Consider the following 27,682-nt stretch of genomic DNA (forward strand, 5'->3'; position numbering starts at 1 on the left):
CGTGCTATGACATGGTAGTCAGGGAGGACTGGGCTGCAGGATGTGGTATTGCCTGCCTGTTTGTTTATGACTGGAAGCTTTGAATCAGCTGTGAGACGGATGTTTCTCTGTGTCTCTGTGTGTGTATGTCAACATATCTGTGTGAATGCCCAACACAGAAGGCTGTATGTTTTAGGTGTTGACGCTGCAGTTTTTTGTTTTTTTTTGAGTGTCTGTTCAGGATTGTATGCTTTCACATCAGCAAGCATATGTAAAGAGATTAACTGGTAACCCACTTCAACGCAGTAGCGAGAGGATCAAAAAGGCTTCAATTCAAACTAAATCAAATGAAAACCCTGACAAATCACCGTAGCGTGGCACCGAGGATGAACTGTCTGAACAACAACCAGAATGCATGTATTCACAGTTTTCATGTCTGGGAGCCAACATGTTTTTCATCCACAGTAAAACAGGATTAATAAGCCCCTAGACACTAGCTAAATCCTCCTGCAAATCACAGTTCTTCTCAGTAGAGAGAGGGAGGAGGGACACAATGAGAGAGACGCAGGGGTGGAGAAAGACAGAAAGAGAAAGGGGTGGAGGAGGTGAGAAATAAAGACTGAGAAAGAAAGAAAGAAATCAGAATGAAATGAAGTATATATGAGTAAGGCGTTGTAGGACAGAGCTAGAGAAGAAGAATGAGAAAAAGTAAGAGGGAGCAAGTTTATAACTGACAAAGGAAATAAAAAAAGGAGAGAGAGAATAAGACGGGATGGAGAGAGAGCGATTGAGTCAACGGTTAAAAAAAGAAGGGAGAGAGCTAAAGTGGGAAAGAAAAAAAGATAGATGTGGCAAAAGGGAGAGACAGATTAAGTGAGCGAGAATGAGAGATCTCTCTACCTTAAAAGCCAGTGAAATATGTGAGGCATGTGGCCTATAAAGCGGTTAACATATGCACATTGTCAATAGCAGCATCTGGCGCTGGCAGCTTTTATAGGAGCATGGAGACTCTGCTACACGCCTCTAGATGGCAATACATTCAAACACTTTATCACTGAAACACACCACATTAACAGCCTCCTCGCTACATCACACATACACACACATAAATACTCGACAATCTAGTGCTATGAAATTCACAACCTCAGCATAACTGCCCACACACACACACACACACACACCAACACACAGACAGAGAGTAATCAAATTGTGTTAGACTGAAACACACTACTATTACATTACATTAACAGCTCCCTCAATAACTATTTCTCTCTCTCATACATGCACAAATACAAACGCGCACACACACACACATATGCACAAAACTACCAGAGAAATAATAGCGTGAATAACATTAAGGTGAATTTAACACTCACTAATCTCTGCTGTGAAGATAGACAGAATTGTGTAGAAAATACTTACAGCTGGATCTCCGTTTCCCAAACAAATATTTAGAAGGTGTCTGTCATTCAGAAAATCATATATGCACACATTTATGAAAGCATCTGACCCTTTACCTTTTCTTATATACAACATCTGACCTTTTGGAAAAGTAGTCTCTTGAAAAACCATTTTGGTGTTAGAGCCATACTTCACTTTAACAATGCATATATATGTTTAGTAGAGAAAGATTTAGCATTTATTCTGAATCACAGGCAAAATAAGAGCATAACACAGTTGTCAACAAGTGTACTGTGGTGCTCCTGTGTAACCGTTTTTGATAAACAGTAGGTTTTCTAAGTCTACTTAAAAAAATGGCCAACCTGTGCAGACCCCAGGAACAGCAACAATGTAAGATATGAAAAGAAATCATTCCCATCAACTTAAATCCAGTGAGCACGGGCATGTGCTTGTGTGTGGATGATCAAAGTCACGAGTTAATCATGGCAAATGCAAAAGAACAGAGGGGGAGCAAGAAGTCGGGAGAGAGAAGGGGGAGGCAAGAGAGCTTGTGTAAAGTGTAAAAAAGATGGAAGAAGAGAAAGAAGCACAATGATAGGGAAAGAAGAGAAGAGACAGGAAGAGGTTGTGCTAATTTATACATTAAAGAACCCTCAGATCTTACATGGTTCAACACAACTTAGCATTGAGGGCAAGCAAGCAATCTATTCAATCTTTTATTTTCTCATTCTGTCTTCTCTTTGGTGTGTGAGCTGAGCTACAGCAGGGGTCCTCTGGACAGTGTGTGTGCAGCATGAGTGTGCATGTGTTCCTTGAACCTTGGACGCATTAATTGATGAGTTTATGCATTTGCATTTGCACTTATTGTAACAAGCCCATATCTGCTTGCACTTTGTTTTGTACCCATGTGTCCCTAGAAGTGTGTGTGCAACTGCACATCTGTGTGTATGTGTGTGTGTGATATTCAGGTGGAGAGGCAGGGTGCGGCTGGGGGGACAGTGTGTGATACTAATTAAGAATAACCATGTGTATTTGTCAAAAGAATTATGCTGATTATCTCACAAAGGCCCCAGCACTTCGCCCCGCAGAGAGACAGACCAACATTAGCACATGGCTACACACATGCACATATATAAACACGTTCACGCTCTCTCTCACACACAAAGACCCACGTGCACGCACACACACACACTCACTCACTCAGGTAGAAGTACCATAAGTCCTCAAGAACATACATGAAACAAATATTCCTATATGGGATCCAACTAGCTGGCCTTCAGGGTGTTTCCACAGCCTTCTGTAACGCCTTTGCTCTGCCATATTTAGTCCTGGAGAGATTATAAAGCACCATCCCACCGTTTCTTTTGTGTCCTAATTCTTCCGGTGCACGGTAAAACATTGCGTGGTAAGATATGATTCTGCTCAATCCAATTCACTTCTTCAGTCCAGTCTTTTGATACAAGCTGGGCACTGACCAGCCCTGTGAGAGCAGTAATTGTTTTCTGAGTTTTCTGAGGTCAGCCAGTGCACCCCACGCTGCTCTCTCGCCACCCCCCAATGCCAAGCACTCAAGCCAAGTTTGTGTATGTACATGTACACATTTATGTGCACACACTTAATTCAGTGCTGCTGGCACAATTGCCCTGTGTCTGTTTGCAAATGCCCTGCATGGGTGTCCCTGCTAGTCAGTGTGCGTTAGACAGACCCTGACACATACAGACGTGCAACACACACACAGAGTGCCATTAGGCATGTGTTTGTCTGTGGCCAACACAGACATGGAGAGGGACTGCAGGGGTCTGGAACAGGCATGAACACTTCACACCGACAGCCATGATTGGCTTTGGCGGTTCTAGACCACAGGAACAGCATATTTGATGTGTATATATGTGTTTGTGTGTTTGTGTATTGGTGGCCAAAACCAATGCAAGTCCACAGATATTTTCTAAATTAAAGTACAAGTACATATTTGTTTACATCTACAAAAGATATTTAACAGTGCTTTAATGAGAATCAGGTAAAAGAAGTGATAATTAACAAGACCAAGAAAAATATGATGAACTGGTTAAAACATACATCACTTAATTTAAAAAACTTTGTGGAAAATTTCATAAAAACAAAACAAAACAAATAAAATGAACATCATTCAAATAAATCAACCATAAGTTTATTACGTGTGACTTGGAGAATCTTGAATTTCCAATTGACCAGCATCTCAGAAGGACCAACGCTGCTGTGTGGCATCTTTATCGTTAAAGTCGATGAACATTAAACTAACAAAAGAATGTAAACACACAGACACTGCATTTATGTCCAGACTGTGAGACAGCCTCAGACAGAGGCTGGGGGAACGGCTCCTTAAGGCTGTGGCCAAACATACTGTCCACTTCCAAAACACACACACACACACACACACACACACACGCTCACACACAGTGTTGAATGGACACATTGTAAATATACTGAACTAATTTCCCTCTCTCTCTCTTTCTCGCTCGCTCTCTACACACTAAAGTGATGACCATCACATTGTGGTTACACTACTAAACAACCATTAAGACAAGTGGAGTGCACTAGACTGGATGGTGTAGCCTCTTCACAGACAGACACACAATAACACACAACCTGTCATTACCCAGCAAAAGAGAGTGTAAGTGAGAGAATTGGGAAGTGAATACAAACTAAACTTAAAAAAAATAAATAAATAAAAAAATCACTTGACAGAAAAAGAGGTAGACTGAACAAGAAGGAACTCAGGAGGGGGGGGGGGGGGGAGAATAACATAAAAACTGTAATTTGTGACAGAGAAAGAGAAAACCCAGATGGAAATGTATTAATGGAGGGAGGCCTGAGCAGTATGCAGCGACAGAGAGAAAGATTGCAGCGAGGAGAGGAGGGAGTGTTGCAGCCTGATTATTTGGCTGTTTATGCAGAATGCTGAGAGCCCTCCAATCAGAGTTGGAGACCTCTAACTAAGGGGTCTGATAGGCGGAGGGCCTGACGGACTCTGCATCTGAGTCTCCTTATCCTCTCCTCTAATCCTTCCTTCCTCTCTTCACCTGTCTCCTTCTGCACTCTCACCCTCGGCTCCTCGCCCTCCGTACACTCAGCTCTGCATTCCTCTCCTCCATTCACTCCTTTGTCTCTTCCTCATTTGTTAAGGGGTGTCACTCAGAGCAAGGGCAAAGCCTTGTCATCCCAGTTCTTTGACTACCCTCCATCTCTGCTCCTGTTGTTAAGTGATGCAGAGAGGACGCCTGAACACAAAGTAGGCAACAAGTGAAAGAGTAAAGCTGTTGTTCAGTCTTGTTTCCATTTCATTAAGTTGTTCTATCTGGACATTTAACCTGGTTGGCTGAACCAGCACTGAGTAAATACAATGTAATATATCCCCCAACTTTCTTTATTCACTTTCTTTCTTTTTCTTTTTATTCTTTCCATTTTCCATATGAAAACTGACTGAAAACAGCTGTGAAAACAGCTCACCACTCTGATAACACCTAAATGGAATTTACTGAAAATATAACAAACGCAAATCTAACCCACAATAAGAACGGAAATTAAGAATGTTTTTCTAATAGCTGAAGTAGTAAAAGGGGCCTACTGTGCACATTTTCAGCTCTATATTTATAATCTGGAACCTATTCATTCATCTTCCACTGCTTTATCCGTTTCCGGGTCGCGGGGTGCTGGAGCCAATCCCAGCTCACACTGGGAGAAGGCGCCTCACTGGAGTAGCTTTGCATAATTTACACTTTGCAAAAATTCACATTTACTTCATATTGGCCGTTACGCAACCCTCAATTGAGGCACTAACTGAAACAGGCAATATTAGCTCCAGGCTCAAAAACTCCCCTTTGCCTTGTAGCCCATTTCTTCTGATTGGCCAACTTCTGGCAGCCCACAGAGGGGCAGCTCACCCAGCACATGTGTGCACTGCTTCATCCTCTTACAGGTGTGGAGGCTCTGAGAGTGAACTGGAAAACTATGAAGTAGCATTCATGTTTGCCAAATGGAAAATTCATCCAAATCTATCCGTACACTCCTCAGATTCAAACGCATACAGTAGCTCCTGACTGAAATTACTTTTGCTGAAACCTGAGTTATGTGCACAGGAGAATATTTAGCCATCATACTGCTCAAGTAAATGTTTGTGGGTGCACACAATGTGCTTGGTGTGTATGACAACGTAAAAAATATTTGACAAGTGGAAGCTAAATAATCTTTGGAAATGTTGTACTGCTTTCATTACTTTTACATGTTTACTTCATTCAAGCTTTGACTATGTTCATTATGGACATCACATCACAAAACGTTAGATATATATATATATGGCTGAACATAAAGAAAAGCACAATGCACATTTACATATTCCCCAAACTGCATCTGTATTCATACCAGAACATGTGTTTCACACTATTACCTGTTTGACTCAATCAAATCATTCAACGCACCTTCAGGCTGTTCAGTTGTAAGTATATACAATATTTTCTGAGAACAGATCCATGCTGTTATATACGTCTTCAAGCAGTGCACACCAAAATACACACATTCTGAGCGTGTACGACACACACACACACACACACACACACACACACAGAACCTCGGGTTGGCTTTCAGACACAGTTCGCCGGCTGGCCCTTGCTGTCCCGCGCTCTCTGACGGGCTCTTAATGGTAAACTAACAGATTGTAAACATGCTGCTAGCACTCGCTCTCTTTCTTTTCCTCTGGTCTCTAAATTAATCACTCTCTCCCTTCCCCTCCATCTTCTTTCCTCACACTCCTCTTTCGTCATCTTTTACTTCCTCTTTATTCCTAATCTCTTTATCCAATCCATTCTTTTCTCATCTCCTCTGCTCTTTTCCTCTCCCACCTGCTCTGTCTCTCTCTTGCTTTTGCTGGGGTATTTTTTAAACAATGTGTCCTTCATGTACGGTTGGTTACGGGGCGTACAGAAGGACATCATTAGCGCTGGTGGTTAAGCTGTAATTTACACCATTACCGAGGTAGGGGCCATTTTTATTGCCTAGTAAATTTCAGCTCTGAAATATTTAGACCATATGGCTCAATTTGTGTAATAACCTTAATTTCCAAGCACCCTTCAGCTCCCTTCAGCGCCGGCTGTTGTTGGCGGATGGTGGAATGGTGCGTGTACACGTCCGTATGCGTGTGCATGGTTTGAGTTTTGGAGCGCATAAACGCGCGCGCGCGCACGCGCACACACACACACACACACACACACACACACACACACACACGTTCATGCACGCTGAAACATGGATATGGTAAAAATGTTAACACATACTCTGCACATAACCTCATACATACACATTAAACACACTCACACTGTTTCATTCAGTCACACACAGAAACACACACGTGCACACACACACACACACACACACACACACACACACATGTATGTATGCATGGCGGTAACAGATTAATAGGGTGTCAGCTTGTGTTTGGGTGAGGGAGCGTCAGGCGTCGGCCAGATGGTTCTCAGGGATGATGACTGTCAGGGGTCCTGCTCTGATCAATGGGATGTATTAATACAGCACGCACATGCACACGCAAACACACACACAAACACTGTTGCACATACTCACACAAACAAAAATATGTTATGCATGCACATACACACATGTACTCACATACAGTCAGATTCAGACATATGTATCCACATAAAGTTACACACACACAGACACATATGTATTCACATGGTCTCCCTTCACCAGTGATCCCAAGAGCCACAGCGTAACATCTGGAAGAGCCAAGGGAGGGAGGAAAGGACAGAAGAGTAGAGGAGGAGAAGAGGGAGGTGGTAGGCAGGGCAATACAGGAGGCAGGAGGATGCAAAAAAGGAGACAAAAGTGATTTAAAGGAGCAAGGACAGTAGACAGGGACTCTGAACATTTAAATATGGGCCGAAGTAAAACTGTTGGGAGAAGTTGAAGAGAGTTGTCGAGTGAATAAATATTTAAGAACAACATGTAAGGCTAGTGATGAGTGAGGGGAAGGAGGTTTAGACTAAACAATGGCGGAGAGCGTAGTAAGGACTGAGGAGAGAGAAGAGGTGTAAATGAAACAGACAGAAAAAGGACGAAAACGTGCATAGCTTTTTTTTTTTTTTCGCTGTTGCAGATAATAAGAAAAAACAAAGAAAAGGTGACTCCTGGAAAAAAGGGGACGATCATGGGCAGACATGAACTGAATTGCAGGTACATGAAACAAGCCCAGACTAATGAGAACGAAATTATCCTTGGTAGCTAAAATGTCCAGTGAAGAGATTCAGATGAAGTAAATTTACGGCGTAAAAACTAAATAAATGAAATATTCAGCTGAGGTGGCCAAACACCAAGGTGAAGAAAGGACCAAATGAAATAAAGGCCAAAAGGTAACGGAAATAAAAATAAAGCAGAATAGAAGTAAGAGGACCACGGTGGAAGACTGGCTACCTGACCCCCTGTGTGAGTGACCAACATGTTGGTCAGAAAGGTGTGGGGCACGGAGAGAGAGAGAGTGTGCGTGTGTGTGTGTGTGTGTGTGTAAGAGAGACTGTTTGTGTGCCAGGCGGCACGTAGGGCTCTAGCGAGGCAGGCAGCCTGCGCTTCGTACCCTCATTCCGTCCAATTGCCATGACGACCCCATTAATCAGCCAAGCTGGCACAGCGCAGGGTTCCCAGCCCAGCCTGAGATCACACAAATGCACACATAGCAAACCCATACACACGCACACACACACAAACAATACATCCACGTACTGAGAGATTATGAGCAGGAAAGAATGGGTGACGATAAAGGTGGGGCAAAAGTCCTGATGTTGCTCCCTGACACCTTCCATTCAAAGTTTCTGTCATCAGAAATGAAAGACGTTCATACATGTCTATTTTTTTTGTGCGATTCAAAACAGACACGTTCATTTACAGCTGCAGCAATTCAGCAGCAAGTAAAATAAAGTGAACAAAAATTACCACCATGTGATTGTACGACTTTGCCACTCAGACTAGTTACAGAATACATCCTTGTTTATTTGGAGTCATAACATATGAACCATTTGTGTAAAATTTTTGTCATGGTCGTTGTCTGTAGTCTTGAGAAATGGCTGAAGGCTAAAGTGTTTCGTTCAGTCACACTGAGCTTTGACCACCAAAATCTAATTAGTTCATTCTGCAGTCCAAGGGAATATTAGCGCTGAATTTGATGGCGTTCCCTGAAGATATTAGTCAGTTATCATATTCACCAAAATGTGACAGACAGTCCGTCACACACTCAGGATAACAATTATAATTTGCAACTCACTTTCACCTGCATTACAATTCAGGACACAGATGTTACAAAACCCTGTGGCCTGTTTGCTAAATTTGCTGGGAATGTTGCTTCTTCTTCATTTTCTTTGTTCCTAAATGACGGAGTGCATGTGGTAAAGGCAAGTGTGTGACAAATGACCGCCACCTAAATAAGTCTATGCCATGTCAATGAGCCTCTCTCGCACACACACACAAATTCACGCACGCACACACAAACACAGTGCTCCATATCAATGAGAAGGTGAAAGGTCTCCATTTACATCTTGTATTAATTATGAGTGACAAGCCAAAGGTCAGCGAGGGAGAAGAGGCCACTCGTATGGACAGAATATAGATCCATACTTCGGCCTCTTCTCCCCTTTTGCTCTCCTCCCTCCTTGCTAGATCTATCACTGTGTCTTGCCACCCTTTTGTTCCTTCACTTGTATTTTCTCCCCCACTTTGCCTCTCTTTCGGCCCCCCTTTACAGCTCTCTTCTCTGCCTATTAACTCTCTTGTTCTTGGTTTTGCCAATGTGGTTCTCTGGCATTTGCCCCTTTCTTCTCCTGAAGTGTGTGAACATTGATGTCTTTATCTCCAGTCGTCTTTTCTCACTACTTCTATCACAATGTCATTTTTGAACAACTAATTCATTAACTAATTCATGTGTTGTTTCTTACTTTCACATTACCTGTATTCTGTCACACAGATAACAGATTTTTAATAACTTCTGCATGTAAGTAAAATTATACTAAACTAAGTTTTAGATGAATAGACACACACACAAACGGGTGACTGGTGGTTTTTTGGAGAGATACTCACCAGTGTTGAAGATTATTTCATCACTGCTGCGTTTGCTGACAACTCCCATTTAGACTAAATGACTGCCATTAACAATAATATTTTTGTCTGTGTATATTACACAGATGAGAGTGTGTGTGTGTTTTAATGGGGTTTTCGGGGGCTTGTTCAGTTATTCCCTCTGTATCAGGTATGGCACAGATTTGCGGGAAAGGCTCCGGAGAATAACTGGCCACGGAGTGTGAGTATGTGTCGGTGTGTGTGTCTTCAGGCCCCTCACTGGTACCAGCACCATAGGTAGAGTCCAAATTTCTTTACATGTATTTCAAATGAAAATAATATACCACCAATTCAGTTAGTGTGTATGTGTAGATTTACCTCCACAGTGAGAGCAGTAATAGTCGTTGAGTTGAGCGTTGGGTCCTGTTGATGTTTCTTGTAAACCAGTCTATAGTGGGAAATTACACCATTGGGCTTTCTTGGCTCACTCCATTTCAGATAAACTGAATATGCACCTGTCAAAATGCACAGGATATGTGACTGATGCAGTGAGCCAATACAAAAGCATTTTCAGGGGAGTGATTGAACTTACCAGTGGGTGTGACAGTGGGACGGGCCATATCTTGTGGTTCTGCCTGAGAAGTCTGGGCTAAAGCCCACTGGCTTAACACTGAGCCTTTGGAGTTGTGGGCCTTCACTCTGTACTGGTAGTAGCTGAAGGGTTGCAGGGTGGGGCTTGCGTCGAAAAATTCAAGTGGCCCACTTGACCAGATGAAAACCAGCAGCTCCTCTTCTGTTCCTACTGGGCGCCTATGATAAAATAAATACTGTCACAAACTTAATTTGCTGACAGAGACATTAAACTGAAACCAACCAACCTCACTCGAGATATTTTATTGATGGAACAAAACACCTGGTATTTAATGTTTCTTCCATGAAACCTTAGTACATAATGTCTTATATACATTTTAGTTATCTTTTTGCTTCTGTACCAAAAGTAAATTGGTATTTCTCATTTGTGTGTTTTCCATTTCTTCAAATAAACTTAAAATATGTAAAATACTAGAATTAACCATCTTGAGATTTTATACATCCACAGAGATTACTCAATAATGGCCAGAGGTGTTTTGCAGAATATTATGATATCGTAGTGAAAATTTTATTCTATTAGATATTTGCGTTAAATTGCATGATAAATTGTTTGAGATTTAGTATGCTCAGCAACATGCTTTGGCAGGTCACAGTGACCTTGACTTTTTACCATCAAAATCTAATCAATTTACTTTTGAGATCAAGTAGACTTTTGTGCCAAACTTGGAGAAATCACCTCAACGTGAAAAGTATTCAAAAGTATATTCAGAAGTAATGCAAGAACGTATTACATTTGGAAAGACTAACAACAAAAAACACAATGCCTCTGACTCTCGCTGTCACCGGCATGGAGGAATGCCAAAGCAAAAAGATTGGTGTGTTCAATTTGCTATCTCAATTAGGACAAATATATTATCTTAAGAAAATTTTTATATCATAGTATACTTAAGTGGACTTAAAGTAAACGCACTTGGTTGTGGAATTGGGGAAAAAAAAAAAGTGTAAGTCGGTGGATGATGCAAGCAGCCTGACGTCTTGGTAAGCTCCCCATCTCTGTGATTATGCAGGGTTTAAGGAGAGAGAGACAGAGAGAGACAGAAAGAGATTTTTCTGTTTTATCCAAGTCCCTGTCTGCCTCAGTCAGATCATGCCAGGTGTGTCAGTGTGTGTGTACTGCTATGCTAATGTGTGTTTCCTGAGGAGTTAAAGGGCTTAGTCTGGTCTGACCCTGCATACAGATCACACACTCTTTGGTCAACAAGCAGACCACGACCTTCAGCACGCATTTATACAAACAAACACACACATACATGCGCGCGCGCGCACACACACACACACACACACAACATACTTAGATATGTCAGCAGACATTTGGCTGCAGATACATCACCAAAACTTCTTTGCTTCAGCATATACAAGCTAATATACGAGTATACATGCATTCAAGAGTATGTATACTTATGTGGTTCATTAGTGTTGCAGGGACGGACTGAGTAGATGTACAGTTGATTATAAAGGTTCTCCCATTAGAATGTGAAAGCAGCTCTGCAGTTTATCGCCTGCTTCCTACCGACTTTCCAATGACCCAAAAAGTTTTGCTGCTTTAGGCAGTGATTTGCATGGAAGTACACAGTAGTCTATCTACACTAGATGTCGTCGTCGATGCTTTCAATTTTTAAGGAAAAGTCTGTCAAACTTGGTATTTTGTTATGAAGATCCGTCTTTTGGCTCCTTTGATCTCAAGTGTTTCTAGCAGTTTTCTATGGATATGTTACCGGTATATATGGTAGGAGGTGATGAGTCCGTTAGGTTTTTCAGGGGGTGACCAGTGGATCTCCAGGACGCTGGCTCCAGTTGCCTTTGTTGTCGGGGGTGGCAGAGCTTCAGGGGGGGCCTCTAAAGTCTGAACTGAAACACCCTCTCCTACTCCACAGCCCTCTGCAAGGAGAAAAACAGGAGGAACTGGTCACAAAACACATTTTGGGAAATGTATTTTCATTACTTTTGTTTCATTTACATTAATGGAAGAATTCACATCTACAAAGCACTGCCTGCACCCCCCCCCCCCACATCAGTATGAGTCCATTTATGAAGCACTTCACAGTTCAGTAAATTTAACCTGCACCAAGACTATAATTGAAACACTTCAGCTGAGATATGCTTTAATATGCCGGAGAAAAAATTCCCATTGGTTACAAGATAAATGCTCTGTTTAATTGTTCTCTGTAGCTTCTCATAACTTAGCCACAGGCTGCATCATAGGACCTCTTACACCTCATATCACAGACATGCAGTTAAAATGAAAATGACACTGCGTGTTACCTAAGAAGGCGGCTTTGGCATCCTCCGGCTGTTTGGCCAACTTTTACAGGCCACACTTACAACTCTCCTCACAGACTAAAGCCTGTGTTAAACAGATCAACTGCAAGTAGTGCTACTATTTATAAATGGTGTGCGAGGCTTCAACTAATTTTAATGACTTCGCTGTTTTGATGCACAGCCGTATTTACACAAAGCTGCTCTTTCAAGTTAAAGGATACTTACCAATCTGACAGGCCTGGATTCTGACGTAGTAGGCAGTGAATGGCTCTAGACCAGTCACAGTGTGGTGCAGCTCTTGCCCAGCAGGATGCATTATGGCTCTGTTACTTCTTGGACTAAGCAGGATGTTGTAGTTTACAGCCTGGCTGCTGTCGAACTGAACTGTGGAGAAGAGAAAAAGAGACACTTAGTTGTGTTGTTTGTTGGTGCGCTTTTACTACTGACACAAAAACACAATGTTAGGTTCATCATTTTAAGATGACCTTTAAAGACTGTGACATTTTTTGGAGCGTGTTGCAATGATGTGCTAAGCTGCTACGTCCTGCCCCATTCACTTTGATCGAGCATGTAGAGGAAACTTTGGTTGGTCAGACGTAACCTGGGTGTACATTAAATGTCTTCTTCTGCTGAGATTTTTGTCTGAACACCTAAAGATGTAGCCTTTACAATCCTGTCACCGTCTCACAAATGGACAAAAACACCCAAACGTATATATACACGCACGCAAACGCACGCACGAACACACAGATACACACATGCATTTAGACTTTGTTAATATTCTCACCAGAGGTTTTTCCATAATTCAGGCCTACTGTATTGTGATGGGTTATTCAACATTCATGAACTCTTGATATCTTGAGAACGAACTGATTACCAGACAAATGAAAGACTTCAATTATTCACCCCCCAACTCACATATGCACACATGCACCTATACACACAGCCACACCACACACACACCTCTGGACAACAGCACATAGAGCTTTTTCTATGAGCACACTTTAGCTGCATTAATACACTTTCACATAGTCTGCACACACTAAGGATCATTATGTGTAGGCGCGCGCGCACACACACACACATACATACAGGTGGGAAAACACCTCCCTCCTTGATCAGTATGTTGTTCAGAAAGGTTTAATTGCTACTATAATATTAAAGTTCCACCATTAACGTACCAATCAGCCGTCTATTCCTTAAACATGATCCTGAAGTTTACACACACAAACAATAGACAATAGACAAAGTGATTCTGGAGTGAATGTCTTTTGAGTAGCCATACGCAATTTTTTTGTCAGTCAATGTATTCATATGAAGACACAAAAAATGTGTGCATATACATACTCAAAGACAGACACTGTCAGAGAGTCAGGCAGGCACACAAACACATGCACACGCAAGTCGAAAACACTCCAGACTCTGGGCTCAGGAAGTTAACCAAGCGTGAGAACCCAAGCGATATTTCCTCACCTTTAAATTCAACCCATAATAACAATAGAATAGGCTTGCCTATGGAAATAGCTCCACAATGACATGCACACACACATATGCACACACACAGGTGCACGCAATCCCTTCCACACACACACACACACACACACTGAAGCACACATATAAAGATGCATACATAAACAGAGACACACAGACATAAATACACAGAAACAAAGACACAAGTACACACACACACACACACACCAAGTGAAGTGTCTGTGCTAGTTGGTCTATAAGCAGTTTTCTGAGATAGGAAATCAGCCTAATGAGAGAGTAATAGCCAATGATAGATGGGTTAGGGCAGACAATCACTACCCCATAAGCATGAAACTCAGTCCCAGGTGTATGCTCATGTATGCCAGTGTATGTGTGTCCGATCCTGAGAGGCCAGAAGGTGAATAGAAAATAACTCAGGGCCTGTGTTTGAGTGTGAACCCTGGACTTTGTTCCATGGTGCAAAAAGCTTTGATACTGTGAATAACATTTTTCTCTCTTGTAGAGCTAAATCCAACGAATGGGACAGATATTGTTTTACTATTTAGCCAAACACCATTTGGCACAACAGTATCACTGAATATTGAATATTGACACAATATGTGTTACATTAACTCTCTTCTGAACTGTCTGATGTCTGAAGAAAATCCAAATGAAGCCTTTTCAGTCTGTGGTTTTGTTTAGCTGTTGTGCAATACATAATGTGGGGATTTGTAAGTTAGTGGGTTAAGTATGATGAAGTCTCACCTTTTTCAGACAGATTTAAAAATCATCATTAACTCTGAAGTCTAACACCTTATGACTGTATGATTATTTGTAGATTAGATTCTGGATTTGACTGGTTAGGTTAAGAGACATGCAAAGCAGAAGTGGATAGTGTGTCTGATTCTGTGGCTTCTGAAAGCAAATATGATACAGCAGATGCAAGCCTTCTGAAATGATTTCCTAAGTAAGATGAAATCCATCCATCCATCCATCCATCCATCATTACTCACCAGGAGGTGTCCAGGCAAGAGAGATGGAGTCGTGGCCTGACACAGTCACATTGTGGGGAGGTGGGATCCCAGTAGGGCAAGAGACTGGAGCTTGTATAACATATTTGTCACTCACACCTGTTCCACCCTCTGTGGTGGCCTCCAGTTCATACACATACCTGAAAGATAGGGAAGAGGGGGCACGCAGAAATGAGAGCTCAAAAGAATAAGAAAGAGAAAGTTTTACTTTAGCTGTTTCACCCATACACATATGGGTCATATGGGGTCTGAACAAATAAAAAAAAGAATCAGATTGTGAGACATCACAAAAGCTGATACTATAGCAGAGGTTAGAACAGGGAGGAAGAGATATACCACCAACACAGGAGGCACAGAGACCAACGTTGAAAATGATGCTATCAACAATTCACTCTTTACGGAAACCTGCATTCAAAAAAACAGGTGTGTCAGTTCTTCAGTTTGGCACAGGATTCATCTGGTTATCGTGCTTCACTGACTGATCAAACAATGTGAAGGAAAGCCGCCTGATGAAATACTGACAGATTCCTTGGTCAGACAAAACCAAACAAACTTGCCTGGATTATAAAGGGGACAAACATCTTTGTTGCTGACCTGGTCAGGACCAAAATATCAAAAGAGATAAAATAATTGAATTTCACAAATGGAGTGTGAAAGTTTCATAAAATGTAATTATTGAAAATTTATTTTGTTTGCCTTTGGTGAAAGAAAATATATACAACTATGTTGAATACAGAATCCTGTGATAGCGTTAAGGACCAAGAGTGCGCTTACTTTTGTTGGATAAAGTAAAAACCAGAACCTCTTGTCCTCTTAAATCTCAGCATTTGAAAGTAGGTGTCCATACGTCTCTGTGTGCACTAATATTGTGACTACCCTTTTAGTCTATTCTTTTTCTTTCTCTATCATTTACCTTTCTCTCTTTCATCTTGTCTTGTTGCCTCTCTCGACCCACACTCTACCTTTCCTGCCCATGACATCATAAGATAGATTTCCCTTTTAAGAGCGCGTGGCTGGCTGGTGCTAAAGCCTACATTAGCTGTCTAAGTGGGCCACCATTTAACATTAAAAGCCTTTAATTTGCTATAAACTCTGGCACACATGCATTAATAGTCGGTGGTGTTGGGTTATTGTTCCTGTGCAGAGCGTTTTCAACAGAAGGCCATTAGCACCTCTGCAGTGGGTTAAAACACAGTCAGGAAAAACATATTAAAACTATGCATATGTTACTCCCGTGGACACACACGGAGAAAAACATGAATAAATACACCTCACTGAGATACGCCAACTAAGTCAAGGAGATAGAGAGAGGGGGAAAGAGCAAAGCGGCAAGTGAGGGTGATGGAGAGTGAGAATTTCATCGTGGCATAAGGTTTCAGTGGGAGAATGAATTTAAACACTTCATCACTGCAAGATATTTACTTAAATGTAAACACCGCCTTGGGATATGAAAAGTAAAATGGTGTGTGTGTGTGTGTATGTGTGTGTGTGCGTGCACAGGTAATCGATGAGTGGGGCATTTGCATCTGTTTAGCTGGAGATGTGGCTGTGTGTGTGTGTGTCCTGCGGGGCCAGCCAGAGGGAATAGGTTAATTCTCTCGTCATCTTAGACACTTCCTGGGCTGCCGAAGCAAAGTGACAGCTAATCAACATTGTCATAAATAATCAATGGCCACTTTGAGTTGTCTCACGCACAGACACATGCACACACAGAAAGGCATGTGTGGGTACACACACACACATAGAGGCAAAAACACACACAAGTCTGTCTGGATAATGGGGCCGGTGCTCCCTGTGTAATTCTTGGCGCAGGGCTAAATTGGGAAAAGAAGGGAAGGAGGAAGGGAATGAGGTAAGTGAGCAAGGACGAGAGGGGAAGGGGAGAGAGGAAAGAGAAGTGAATAGGAAGTGAGGCAACTGACATGAAGGGTCGGGACAGAAATGCCTTCTGGCAGAATATCTAGAATTAGGGAAAATTAAACATCACACACACATGCAGTCCTATCTTCCTCCCTTTCTCTTTCACACATATAGGAGATTGGAGTATTGCGGCGTGTTATCCTAAGAATTCTATTTGGGGTAAAGAGAAACTGTCTCCGGAGAAAGAGGACTGAAGAGGAGCGAGAAGGAGACAGGAGGAAGAGAAAGAGGAGGAGCGAGGGTATCGTTTTAAACTCCCATATTAAAACAGAAAATCCATCTAGGAAAAAAGGCAGGGATTATTAAGGTTAAATGAAAATAAACAGACAAGTAAAATCTACGCTCCAATGCTGTATGTAAGCAAAAGCCAAATCTGATTGGTAATTTTAATGTGTGTGTGCGTGTGGTAATGTTTGCATCTGTCATTGGTATGTCAAATATTTGCCCATTAAATGACACAAACAAACATATAGAGAGTCCAATCCTGAGGGAGAGACTTGGATGGGATGATAGGAGAGCTTTTAAAACAGGGTGAGCCCAATATAAACACACACACATGCATACACACAAATGGGAAATATTAGGATTTTACAGGGATGATTAATTATGTCGCTACAACTGAAGTGTGTTTATGCATGTGTGACTTCCACATGTGAGCACATGCATGTACGTGGTTGCATTCTTGTGTGTGCAAGCGCGCAAGTAAATGCATCCACCTGCGATTTGGCAGGAGTCCAGTGTCGGTATAATTCTGGTCACGGTGGTCTCCGGTAAAAATAGTGTGACCGTCTCTGTTCAGTCTGTACTGAGAGATGTGTCCATTAGGCTGGGACGGCTGATCCCAGTACAGCTCCACTGCAGATGTGTTTATGACCAGGTGTCTAGGCGTTGACCATACACCTGGAGAGGCAAAGAGAGGAAAAGAAACAGGGCCTTAGCATGTCATTATTATTAATTACACATGGAATATTGATACTATTATTATTATTTATTATGTGATCATTTTTATTATTTCATAATTCAAAAGACATGACTCTTTCTGTGCAGGTACAGATTGTCTGTTTATGTCAAACAACATCTTAATGATGCTACCTGTAAAATAAAGTGTATTGCCTATTATGAACTGCATTTTCCTTCATATACCAAAGTGCAAAACAGCACACTGGTGCTAAAAGACTAAGAACAGTGACTTTTGTTACAATTAAAATTTAATTACTGAGGTGATGCAGTCGTACATTCTTACAGTAACTGAAATTATAATGAAATCAAAACAGGACAAGAGCTCAAGAGAGGGTGTGTTTTGTAAAATGAAATTAGCTATTAAAAAAATGTGAATTATTTGGACACAAACAATTTGCCTGTGTGCAGGAGGACTGTTTAATGAACTTACTTTTAATCTAAATTGAATTGTTCACCAGTATAGAGACACAGACGTGTAGCAGATTAGTTAATTCCAATCACGCAGATAGATATATTTAAGATGACATAAAATGGTGTGATGGCATTGTGGCTGACATTGAGACACAATGATAAGGGTGGGGTGGTGGCGGTGGAGAGGCGGAGCTTAAAATAGAAAAAAATAGGAGGCCCATATAAAAATAAATAGAATGCAAGACAAAGATCCAATATAGGAGCAGCAGAGGGGGAAGATAGAGATACTTAAATGGAATAGAAACACTGACACAAGAGACGTGGGGAAATGTTTTGAAGAGGAAGAGAAAGTAGACGTATAAGAAGTGGAGAGAGGAAGGCTCGGAAAAACAACACAGATGGATGGAAAAGATCAAGGAAGGATACATGGACAAGAAGAGAGGAGAGGGGCGATGAAAAAGAGAAACAAATGAAACAAATGAAGAGGGGAGATTATCCAAGATGAACAAAGCCATTTTAAAAAGACCACAAAACAAGGCTTCATTCTAATGTAGTCAACATTCAGGAAGAAGACAGAAAACTAGAAATGTTAAGGGCAGGAAAATGCCCTGTAGGAAGATGAATGACGGACAGGAAAGGGGGAAAAATATCTGAAGTCAGATTGTAAAAAAGAAAAAAACCAAACAAACAAAAACAAAGCAATGTTTAATAAATGATTAAAATGATATATAATCATTTTACATACATAGGTACAATTCTAATAATAATATAAATTAGAACAATAAACTACACCAACAAAAAGTCAAAACTATACATAAAAACTTTTTTTTGTTTTTGTTTTAAAAACAGATGATTTCGATTTCATGTATTCAATTCATATTTGACATTAGCTCTGCACATTCAAATCATACGGTCTCCTGCCTGACATTTTTCTGGATCTGACATCCGTGGACAACCTGTGGGATTGGACTGGCCACTCATTTGTAAATAAATGTCACTGCATGAAATCCAAAAATCCTAAAAATGTGTACGTTCAGTGAAGGTTTACAAATCCTGCAGGATATTACCAAGTGTGGGTGTGTATGTGGGAGTGTGTTTACCAGCAGGGGCGGCTTGCAGGGTGTATCCTGAGGAAGGTAAGCTGGCTCCACATCCGACAGCAGTACAGGCCACCAACACAAAACTGTATTCTGTGTACGGCTCCAAACCTGTAGCATTAAATGTGCGTGAATATAAATGCTACAAACATCCCGACGATTCAGTCTTAAACTTACATGCAGGATGGAAATGTACACTTAAATTTCCCATATGAACTATGCAGACACACACACACACACACACACATATATATATATATATATATATATATATATATATATATATGCAAAACAAAAGACCTCCCCCCACCAAAAAAAAAAAAAAAAATATAAAAAAAATTGCATGGATGAAATGAAATGTGCAGAGGGATAAAAATACAGTATGGGGAGTTTAAGAGGAAGGGAAGACAAACAGAAGTTAAAAGATGGGAAAGCCTTCTCATCTTCACTCACTGGCTCTACTCTCTATCTGTTTCACTCTCCCTCCCTGCGTTCCTTCCACACTCTCTCAACGGATGGATCCATATCTGTCGGTGTTAAATTATGCATGCCATAACTCAATAATGAAACAACGTAAAGATGGGCAGCCGCGGAACTGACATGGGATAGGACCGGTCCAACGCTGTAATGTCATTAGCTTTTGATCTATGATAATTATGATACCTTGGTATGCGTTTAGGCTACAGCATTCAGACATGATTTATTTATAGGCACCTGCTATGCAGTCTAAAAGAAATCACATACCGGCTGAATGATCCTTTCACTGCATCCACAGGCAATCAGTTTTAGGTGTGATACTGAACTTATTTTAGTGAGATGTAAATACAGGAATTGGATAAAAATCATGTTCTAAACAAAGTTAGAGGGCTCTCTGATTATACAAAACCTTTTTCCCTTCACATATATTTTCTGTCTGGTTCTCAGTGTTAAGTGGATGGATGACGATGAATGGATGGATACAAATCCTTAATGCTGTCATGGGAGTTGACTGGATATTTTATGGTCATTCACTTAGTGGACAGGGTACAACAGCTTACAAATCAAATTCCAAGAAAAATGAATGAAGTAAAATGACTATTTCAAAAGGATGGCTGCAAAAACAAGGCTTGACACATTGTACATTGTGTTAAATTCTTCATTTCTGCCTTTCTCCATTTCAGGTGAAGTAATAAATATTTTTATCATTTATCATTTCTGGCTTGGAATTACACAAGTATATTTTAATATGCAGAAAGTCAGAAACTAAGCCTGTAGATTCTGGCTTTTCTTGAACATAAAAGCACATATTCATCCATTTAAAGGCTTTCCCTATATTTTTACTACTAAAAGGCACAGACAGTGGGGGACTCCTAAACACTGGATCTGAGATAGAATTGATATCAATAATATTATGAATAAACTAAATAAATTAATCACATCTGTAATTTAATGAAGAAAAACAATTTTACCACGTGAGACCTTTTCATATAATTTTGCTAATTATCTGAATTATCTATTGCTGCTTCCCACTGTGTATATTTGGAGTCTGAGAGACAGACAGAGACGTCCTGCTGTGTGTCTCAGCTGCTATATGCATGCCAGTATCCACACTGTGCTGACTACATACGGCAGTGGACATGTATACACACACACACACACACACACACACACACACAAAAAAACACACACACACACACACACACACACACACACACACACACACTCTAATGCACACCAGAGTGCTTCACCAAGGTTTCCTCACGTCTCTTTCTACTGCTTAGCCTGCTTAACATGCCTTTCAGCCTGCCATGCTTAACCCAACCTCTGATCAATGTGTGTGTATACGTGAGCGTGTGTGTGCAAATGCTCTTACAATGTTGCCCCGTGTTTGGGTTAAATAAAGAAAATCTGCCAGCCATACGAAAGAACCAGGGTCGAAGCGTAAGGCTCTGTTACACTATTTAACTGTGTAACTAAGCGTGTGTATATGCGAGTGTGCACTCTAGCATAGTAAATGATTTCTACACTGCAAGTGATGCCATTTGTTGCAACACCAAATAAAGCAGTCACCGTTCTCTACATTTTTGTGTATAGAGACAGATAAGGCTGACAACTGTGTTTTAATATTTCTTAGGTACATCACTACCAGGTCACATGCGACAATGACTTCAGAACTAGTGACAATGTGTGCAGAAACTCAATAACCAAAATTATTTAAAATGCTGCTGATGTTTATTAATTGCAGCCTAAATTCAGGTCAGGGGACACAGTGGACTGATCAGAGAGCATGCTCCTAAAAGTTATTTTTACCTTCAATGCAATGAGCTCACAGGCGAACTCTAAAAGGTCAAAAAAAAAAACAAAACAAAACAAAACACTGAAGTATCACCTGATTCTTTAACCATCCTGTTTCATGCTATTTTAAATTTAGACCAAAGCAAGCACAATTATAAATCTCATCCAATGTGCATGTGCAGCTGCATACAAACACCTCTGGTTCTTGGTATTTTCAAATTATCAGTAACATACAACCTGAAGAGGGCAGTATTGTTCTGCTGGAGAGAGACAACACAAATCAACAACGGTGTGTGCGTGTGCGAAGAAAAGTCTGTGTGCGTATGCTTATGTGTGTGATTGTGGAACGACAGAGCAGGCTTCAGTCATTTTAACAGCGATCACTGGGAAGTGAAAAACAGGTGGAGGGTTCTTTGAAGTGACAGACAGAGACACAACGCTGCCACTATCATGGTCAGAGCTGGACACTGGAGATCGGTCCGTGTTTGTCTGAGAGGGCGACTTTTGCATGAAGACGTGTGAAAGAGATGGGGCTGTCATTCAAATAAAAAGTCAAACACTTAAGACAAGAGACTTGATTGTGAGACTGTTGTTGGGGAGTTGTCTTCAGGCTGCGCTGGTGTTGCTCTGGTAGAGTAAAACTAACTGATTTAAAACAACATTTTATTGACAGGTTGCCAAGTCCTGTTTACATTAGACACGTTAATAGGATGGTGGGCCCAACCCGCAATACCACACCAGTCACCTGATACACCGTCCAGTTAGAGAGACAGGAGACGGAGAGAGTGATACTGAGGTCAAAGAGACGTAGGAGAGCAGTGCAGGAGAGAAACGTAAAAAGAGCTGAGAAGAGAGAAGGAATGAGAAGAAGAGATGTGGTACAATGACGCACAAGACGGGAGGACTCAGGAGGAAAGAAGAAACAGAGGTAGAAAGAAAAAGAAGTGAGTGCTTGCATGAAAATCTGAAAGCGCAGATGATGCATTATGTTGAAGAAAGGAATAGAAAGGAAAATCAGTGGGAAGAAAGACGGAAGAAAGCTTTGATAACACCTCTCCTAAATAATTAAGAGTTTGACTTCCTGTCTGTGGCTCTCTATGATGCTCAGACCGTCTGGGATGGAGCAATGAGATCAGGTTCTCACACACACACACACACACACACACACACACACACATCCATTAAAGGCCCACTAAAACTACATATTGTCCAAGACAATTCTAAGCTGCTGCTCTGCAAAGCTAAAATCACAGTTTTATAACATGATGTCACACATACATGGTCGAGCTATAAACAAGGTCAAACCGTGTGTTGTTCGGAAAAAAGTCTCTAAGTCTGGTGGCAAATACACTCTGTTGAGGAAACCAAATCATTTGGAAACATCAGCAACCAATGGGGAACTCCAACTCAGTCACATGACCTTCAGCTGACCTAACCGTAACTGACCAAAGATGAAAATATGATGAATCACTCAGTTGGTCAAGGACATTTTCGATTATATACTTTGTGTTTTCTTGTGGCAGCACCACAGTACAAACGACTAGACAGCTAAATGTGGAAGAAGACCGCTGAGATTTAAGGAGACCCTTTACATTTTTGTTTACTATTGTTTTGACAATGATGGCCTTTATTTTGTTTGTCATTATCCTAAACCATGCTTATTTATTTCAGAAAAATAGCATAACCTGAAGGTGCATTCTTCACTGAAAAGAAAAGATATAACCTTTTGGAAAATTATAGAACCTTTACACAAATGTTTGTTCAAAGCAACCATGGAATCCGTTTTCTTGATTCTGCTCACATAAATATAGTTTATGTGACTGTAGGATGATGAGGGGAAAAAAAAATGGCTTTCATGTCGCAGTCTCCTAAAATCTCTGACTACACATCCCTGTGTTTTTTCCTGAGGAAAACAAGAGAAGGGCAGACTCTGGGCTGAAACACGGGACGGGGTTCAGCCTGGATTGGCTCAGTTAAGTAATATGGATCCACTGTATCTCAGAGAACAACCTCTATAACTAACTGTGCCACTGAACTCCACCGTTTTCCTGCAGGCCTGCTGAACTAAAGTTAGAAACAAAATTAACAGGAGTGCTACAGGGTGTGATTGTTCACTGGCTCTTCCTTTAACACTGACCCGACTGAAAGAAGAAAGATTCAGGACTGATATATGATAAAAATTGTTTTCCATCTCCTCCACTCTTTCTCCCATGTCTACATGCCTGTACCTATAACATTGACCAATCACAGCATGGACTGAGGGGGGAAACGAATTAATAAATAAAAGAACATACTCTATTCCCTGCTGTTCTGAATTAATAATGAGCCTACAAAAGACCAATTAAACACATGATTAATGCCATAATCTATATAATTGCAGGCAATAATTCATTGTGAGCTAATGATGGCAATACTTAATATCGATTCACATGGGGTGTCTTTGTACAGTAGTGCTTAATTCTTTCGTTGCACTGTCTCTTTTCAGAACAGCTAAAAATTATATTAATAAGAGTCTATTTCTTGCTTTTCCTGAGGCAGATCATCGATAAACAGGAAAGTGCAGAAATGAAAAATTTGTATTTATATTTTAAGAGGCTAGAACCATGTAGGCTGCTGCTTTACAGCAATTTTCAGCAAAACATTGAAAGAACATTAACCTTTCTTCTAACTTCATTTTTCTAGACTAAATTAAAAATGTGAATTATAAGCTTGCACATTTTTAATATTTAAAAGAAACAATTAAACAACTTATACTATATGTTAATTACAAATCAACAGGTACTCTCAGAAGTGCTGGTTACTGTTGGTCTCATAATATATAAAAAAATACTATAACTGTCTGTCATGAGTTACTGTATAAAAGTGAATGAATTTTATAAAAACTTTTTTGATAAAAATGATAAATTATAAATACATTACAGACTAAAGAAAATGCTCCATCAGATCCAATAAGTCACAACACTGAAGGAGTGATTCGATCTAAAAGCGACGTTTTTGTGGCTAAAAAAAAAAAGCACATTACTCCACTTCCTGCTGTTTGAGAGACTGTTTGAGTGTCTGTTTGAGTGTCTGTCTCGGAAAGTGGTGAGGGCCGTCAGGGAGACAGGGAGACACAGAGAAGATGAATAATGGCATATTAAAAATTAAGGATGAGGGAGTAGTGCAGCAATTATTTCTGTTCATATTTCACTGAAAACACTTACATCCATCCACCTTTTCATGTGTCCCATTCCTTTCTCCTTTTCTCCTCCACTCCTTTTTAAAGAGTCATTCTGTGCATCCTCCCTACTTAAGTTTGTCAAAGGCTTTTGTCACTTTATTTGATTTTCCCGTTTATTTTGTTACTTTGTTACTGGAATTCAGCTCCTGATGTGGAATTGTTCAATGACAGCAGAACAGCTGTAGGATTTACATGCATTTTGTCTGATAAGGTTTGCTGAGTTCATCTAAATAAACTTAGGAAAAACAAAGAAAGTTTACACAAAGCCTATTTCCTTCAGTACGGTTGCTCTGAGCGGATCTGCAGGGCAAACAGTTCAAGTGTTTTTGATTAACCTGCATTTGCAATAAAAAAAAAAAAAAAAGTTGATATGTAATCCTTTGTTGTTACAGTTTAGTTGTATGTAAAAATAATCCACTGCAACAGATTAAAACCAAAACATATCGCTCATGTGTACATGTGTTGTGAGAGAGAACTGGGAGACAGTGAGACAGAGAAAGTGGCTGACTGGCAGAGTAGTGGTTTTGGCTGAACATGCAGGGTTCTTCAGTGTCTCACTGGGGTACAGGGAAATTTCACACATGCATGCTGGTTGCTTACACTGGCACATGGGGCTGGTACAGTATTACAACACATTACCATCTCTATTTGGCATTGTTTGCTTTGCCTCATGCCTACACATACAAACACACATGCTCATGTGCACACAACTCCTGACCAAACAAGCCAACCACAGGCACCATGGGAATAGTCTATTGGCTACTGGCAAAGCTGACACCTGGTCTGAGGCCAAAGCACAGCAGAGAAACTGTGAAGGGAAAATACCAGTGCATTTTAGCTTCAGATGGTGACATCACTTAAACATATATAGAAATTTAAAAGGAGGCAAATGACCTTTGAAGGGTTAATATTTTTAGTGGATTATTCTGGTCACAAAAGTCCTGATAAAACTATCAGCTCACATCATGTATTAATCTATTTGTATTAGTCTGTTTTCTCTAATTAGGTTTTGTTTCATACAGGCAACTAACCTTTGTTAAACACTGCTTCATGCAGTGTGTGTGTGATGGCAGAGTGCCAGCAATACTGCGGCTCCTCAGGGTAGATAAAACAAGACTCACAAATCACCAGTTCCTTACACCACCATGTCTGTCTTCAGATGTACATGACAATACGACAAGGCAATACCTCTGTTTGTGTGTCTGCTTTACTTTAGAGTGTGTTTTTGCTGCTCTGTGTCTCGAACTTTGTTCTGCTGTTTGTTGGCAACTGTTTTCAATTTCTCAGCTGGTTTTCTTAATCTGTTTTTCTGCTGGACAAACTATTTTAAACTTGTCCAAAGTGTACCAATAATTGTTGTCAGGGCATATTCTATGAGTGTATTATTTCACTACATGAATGAATTTCATTGCTGTTGTTATGCGGACCTTTTATTAAATTATCTGGTTATAGGAAATATCAAATAATACTCGCCATTCTTAATTCTGTACTTAAAGTTCAGAGGTATATAACAGTATTTCCATCCAGTGTGTATGTGAGCCTGGTCTTGTGTCCATGTCTCCACTGTGGTTGAGTATGTGTCGGTTCTCATTGTGCTTTTGTGTCTTTTGTGAGTGTGTGTGTGTGTGAGTGTGTGTGTGCATATATTTGTGTCGATATAAGAGGCTGGCCCAGAGAGAGTGTGGTGGGAATCAGGTGTAAATTCAGTTATTAGATGGCTTCCAGAGACCAGCATACATAAATAAATGCATGACAAAGGAAACAATAGAAAGGGGAAGGTGAGGAGAGGTGAAGATGATAGGTAGGAAGATAGAGGAGGTTGGAAGAAAAAGGTGTGAGCTCTAGAAGCAAGATTAGATGGCAGAAGAGAAAAACAGGAAGCAAAAGAACTGAAGACAGGAAGACAGGACAAGAAGGGTGAGAATATACAGGAAGACAAAAGTAGAGACGAAGAGAGTTAACGATTGGAGAAGCAGGAATAAAAAATGAGCAGATAGCAACAGAATTATCCAAAATGTATCTTACCAGTCACGGTATAATTTCTGGGTCCATCAGTATGTGTAACGATGGTTCCAACACCTGTCTGGTTCAAGTGGTACCGCTGTATGATGCCATTGGGACGAGCAGGTTCAGACCAGCTCACATGAAGAGAGGAAGGACTTATAGCTGTTAGCACTGGAGGGTGTAGATCCTCTGGGGCGCCCTGGACTGTGACTGCCACCACCTAAACACAAATGTGGACATGGTAGCAAACAAAGAGCCTTATGTACCCACATACAGATAAAGACAGCAGGTAAGAGAAGAGGTACTGGTGCTGGTGTCATTTCTTCCCAAAAATAAGGAGGAGAAAATATGTTACTCTGTGAGACAAATAATCATTTTTTGATAATCATCATCAAAAAAATAAAGCAATCCCTGTTAGATCTGGGCCATACTAAAAATTGTTAGTACAGTTGTGTTGTCAGTGACCACGTTATTGTATATTCCTAGTGGAGTATCTGTGGGTGGCTGCAAACGCTGGGTGAATGTGGAGACCACAGAATCACAGGACAATCTGCTGCTAATGGCAACAGGGATATCCTGCCTTAATAGACTGTCACTAGCACTTCCCCCACCTGTCCCATTCGGTGCTATGCAATTAGAAGACTGCTACTACAACTAAGGAGACACACATGCGTGTGCACACACAAACACATCCAGGTCCATACACACTAACACAAAGAGGTGGAGGAGAGGAAGGAACAAAGATGGGAGAGAAGAAGATAAGAGAGATGGCAAGGGTAGTGAGCGTTTCAGTACGTTTTAAACTCACACACCTGTCAAGATTTTTTCTGAAAAGTAAATAAAATCAAAGCCATACAATACAAGTGAACTCAACTCCAAATACTCTGGGTGACAACCTAGCTCTAACAGAGTTA

General features: G+C 40.7%; 1 protein-coding gene across 1 annotated transcript in view; it reads right to left on the minus strand.

Annotated features, from left to right (window-relative positions):
• Positions 1-27,682, minus strand: part of ush2a (Usher syndrome 2A (autosomal recessive, mild)) — a 169,802-nt gene that overhangs the window by 14,217 nt on the left and 127,903 nt on the right. Inside the window, exons 67-74 of the mRNA XM_029498572.1 lie at positions 26,790-26,988; positions 19,274-19,381; positions 17,519-17,702; positions 14,865-15,022; positions 12,607-12,765; positions 11,838-12,000; positions 10,064-10,281; positions 9,850-9,986 (exon numbers count right to left, since the gene is read on the minus strand). Of these exons, the coding sequence (XP_029354432.1) occupies positions 9,850-9,986; positions 10,064-10,281; positions 11,838-12,000; positions 12,607-12,765; positions 14,865-15,022; positions 17,519-17,702; positions 19,274-19,381; positions 26,790-26,988 (1,326 nt within the window). The remainder of the gene's footprint in view (positions 1-9,849; positions 9,987-10,063; positions 10,282-11,837; positions 12,001-12,606; positions 12,766-14,864; positions 15,023-17,518; positions 17,703-19,273; positions 19,382-26,789; positions 26,989-27,682) is intronic.

Source organism: Echeneis naucrates, chromosome 3 (genome assembly GCF_900963305.1).
Source record: "Echeneis naucrates chromosome 3, fEcheNa1.1, whole genome shotgun sequence".
In the NCBI taxonomy this organism is placed as follows: Eukaryota; Metazoa; Chordata; class Actinopteri; order Carangiformes; family Echeneidae; genus Echeneis; species Echeneis naucrates.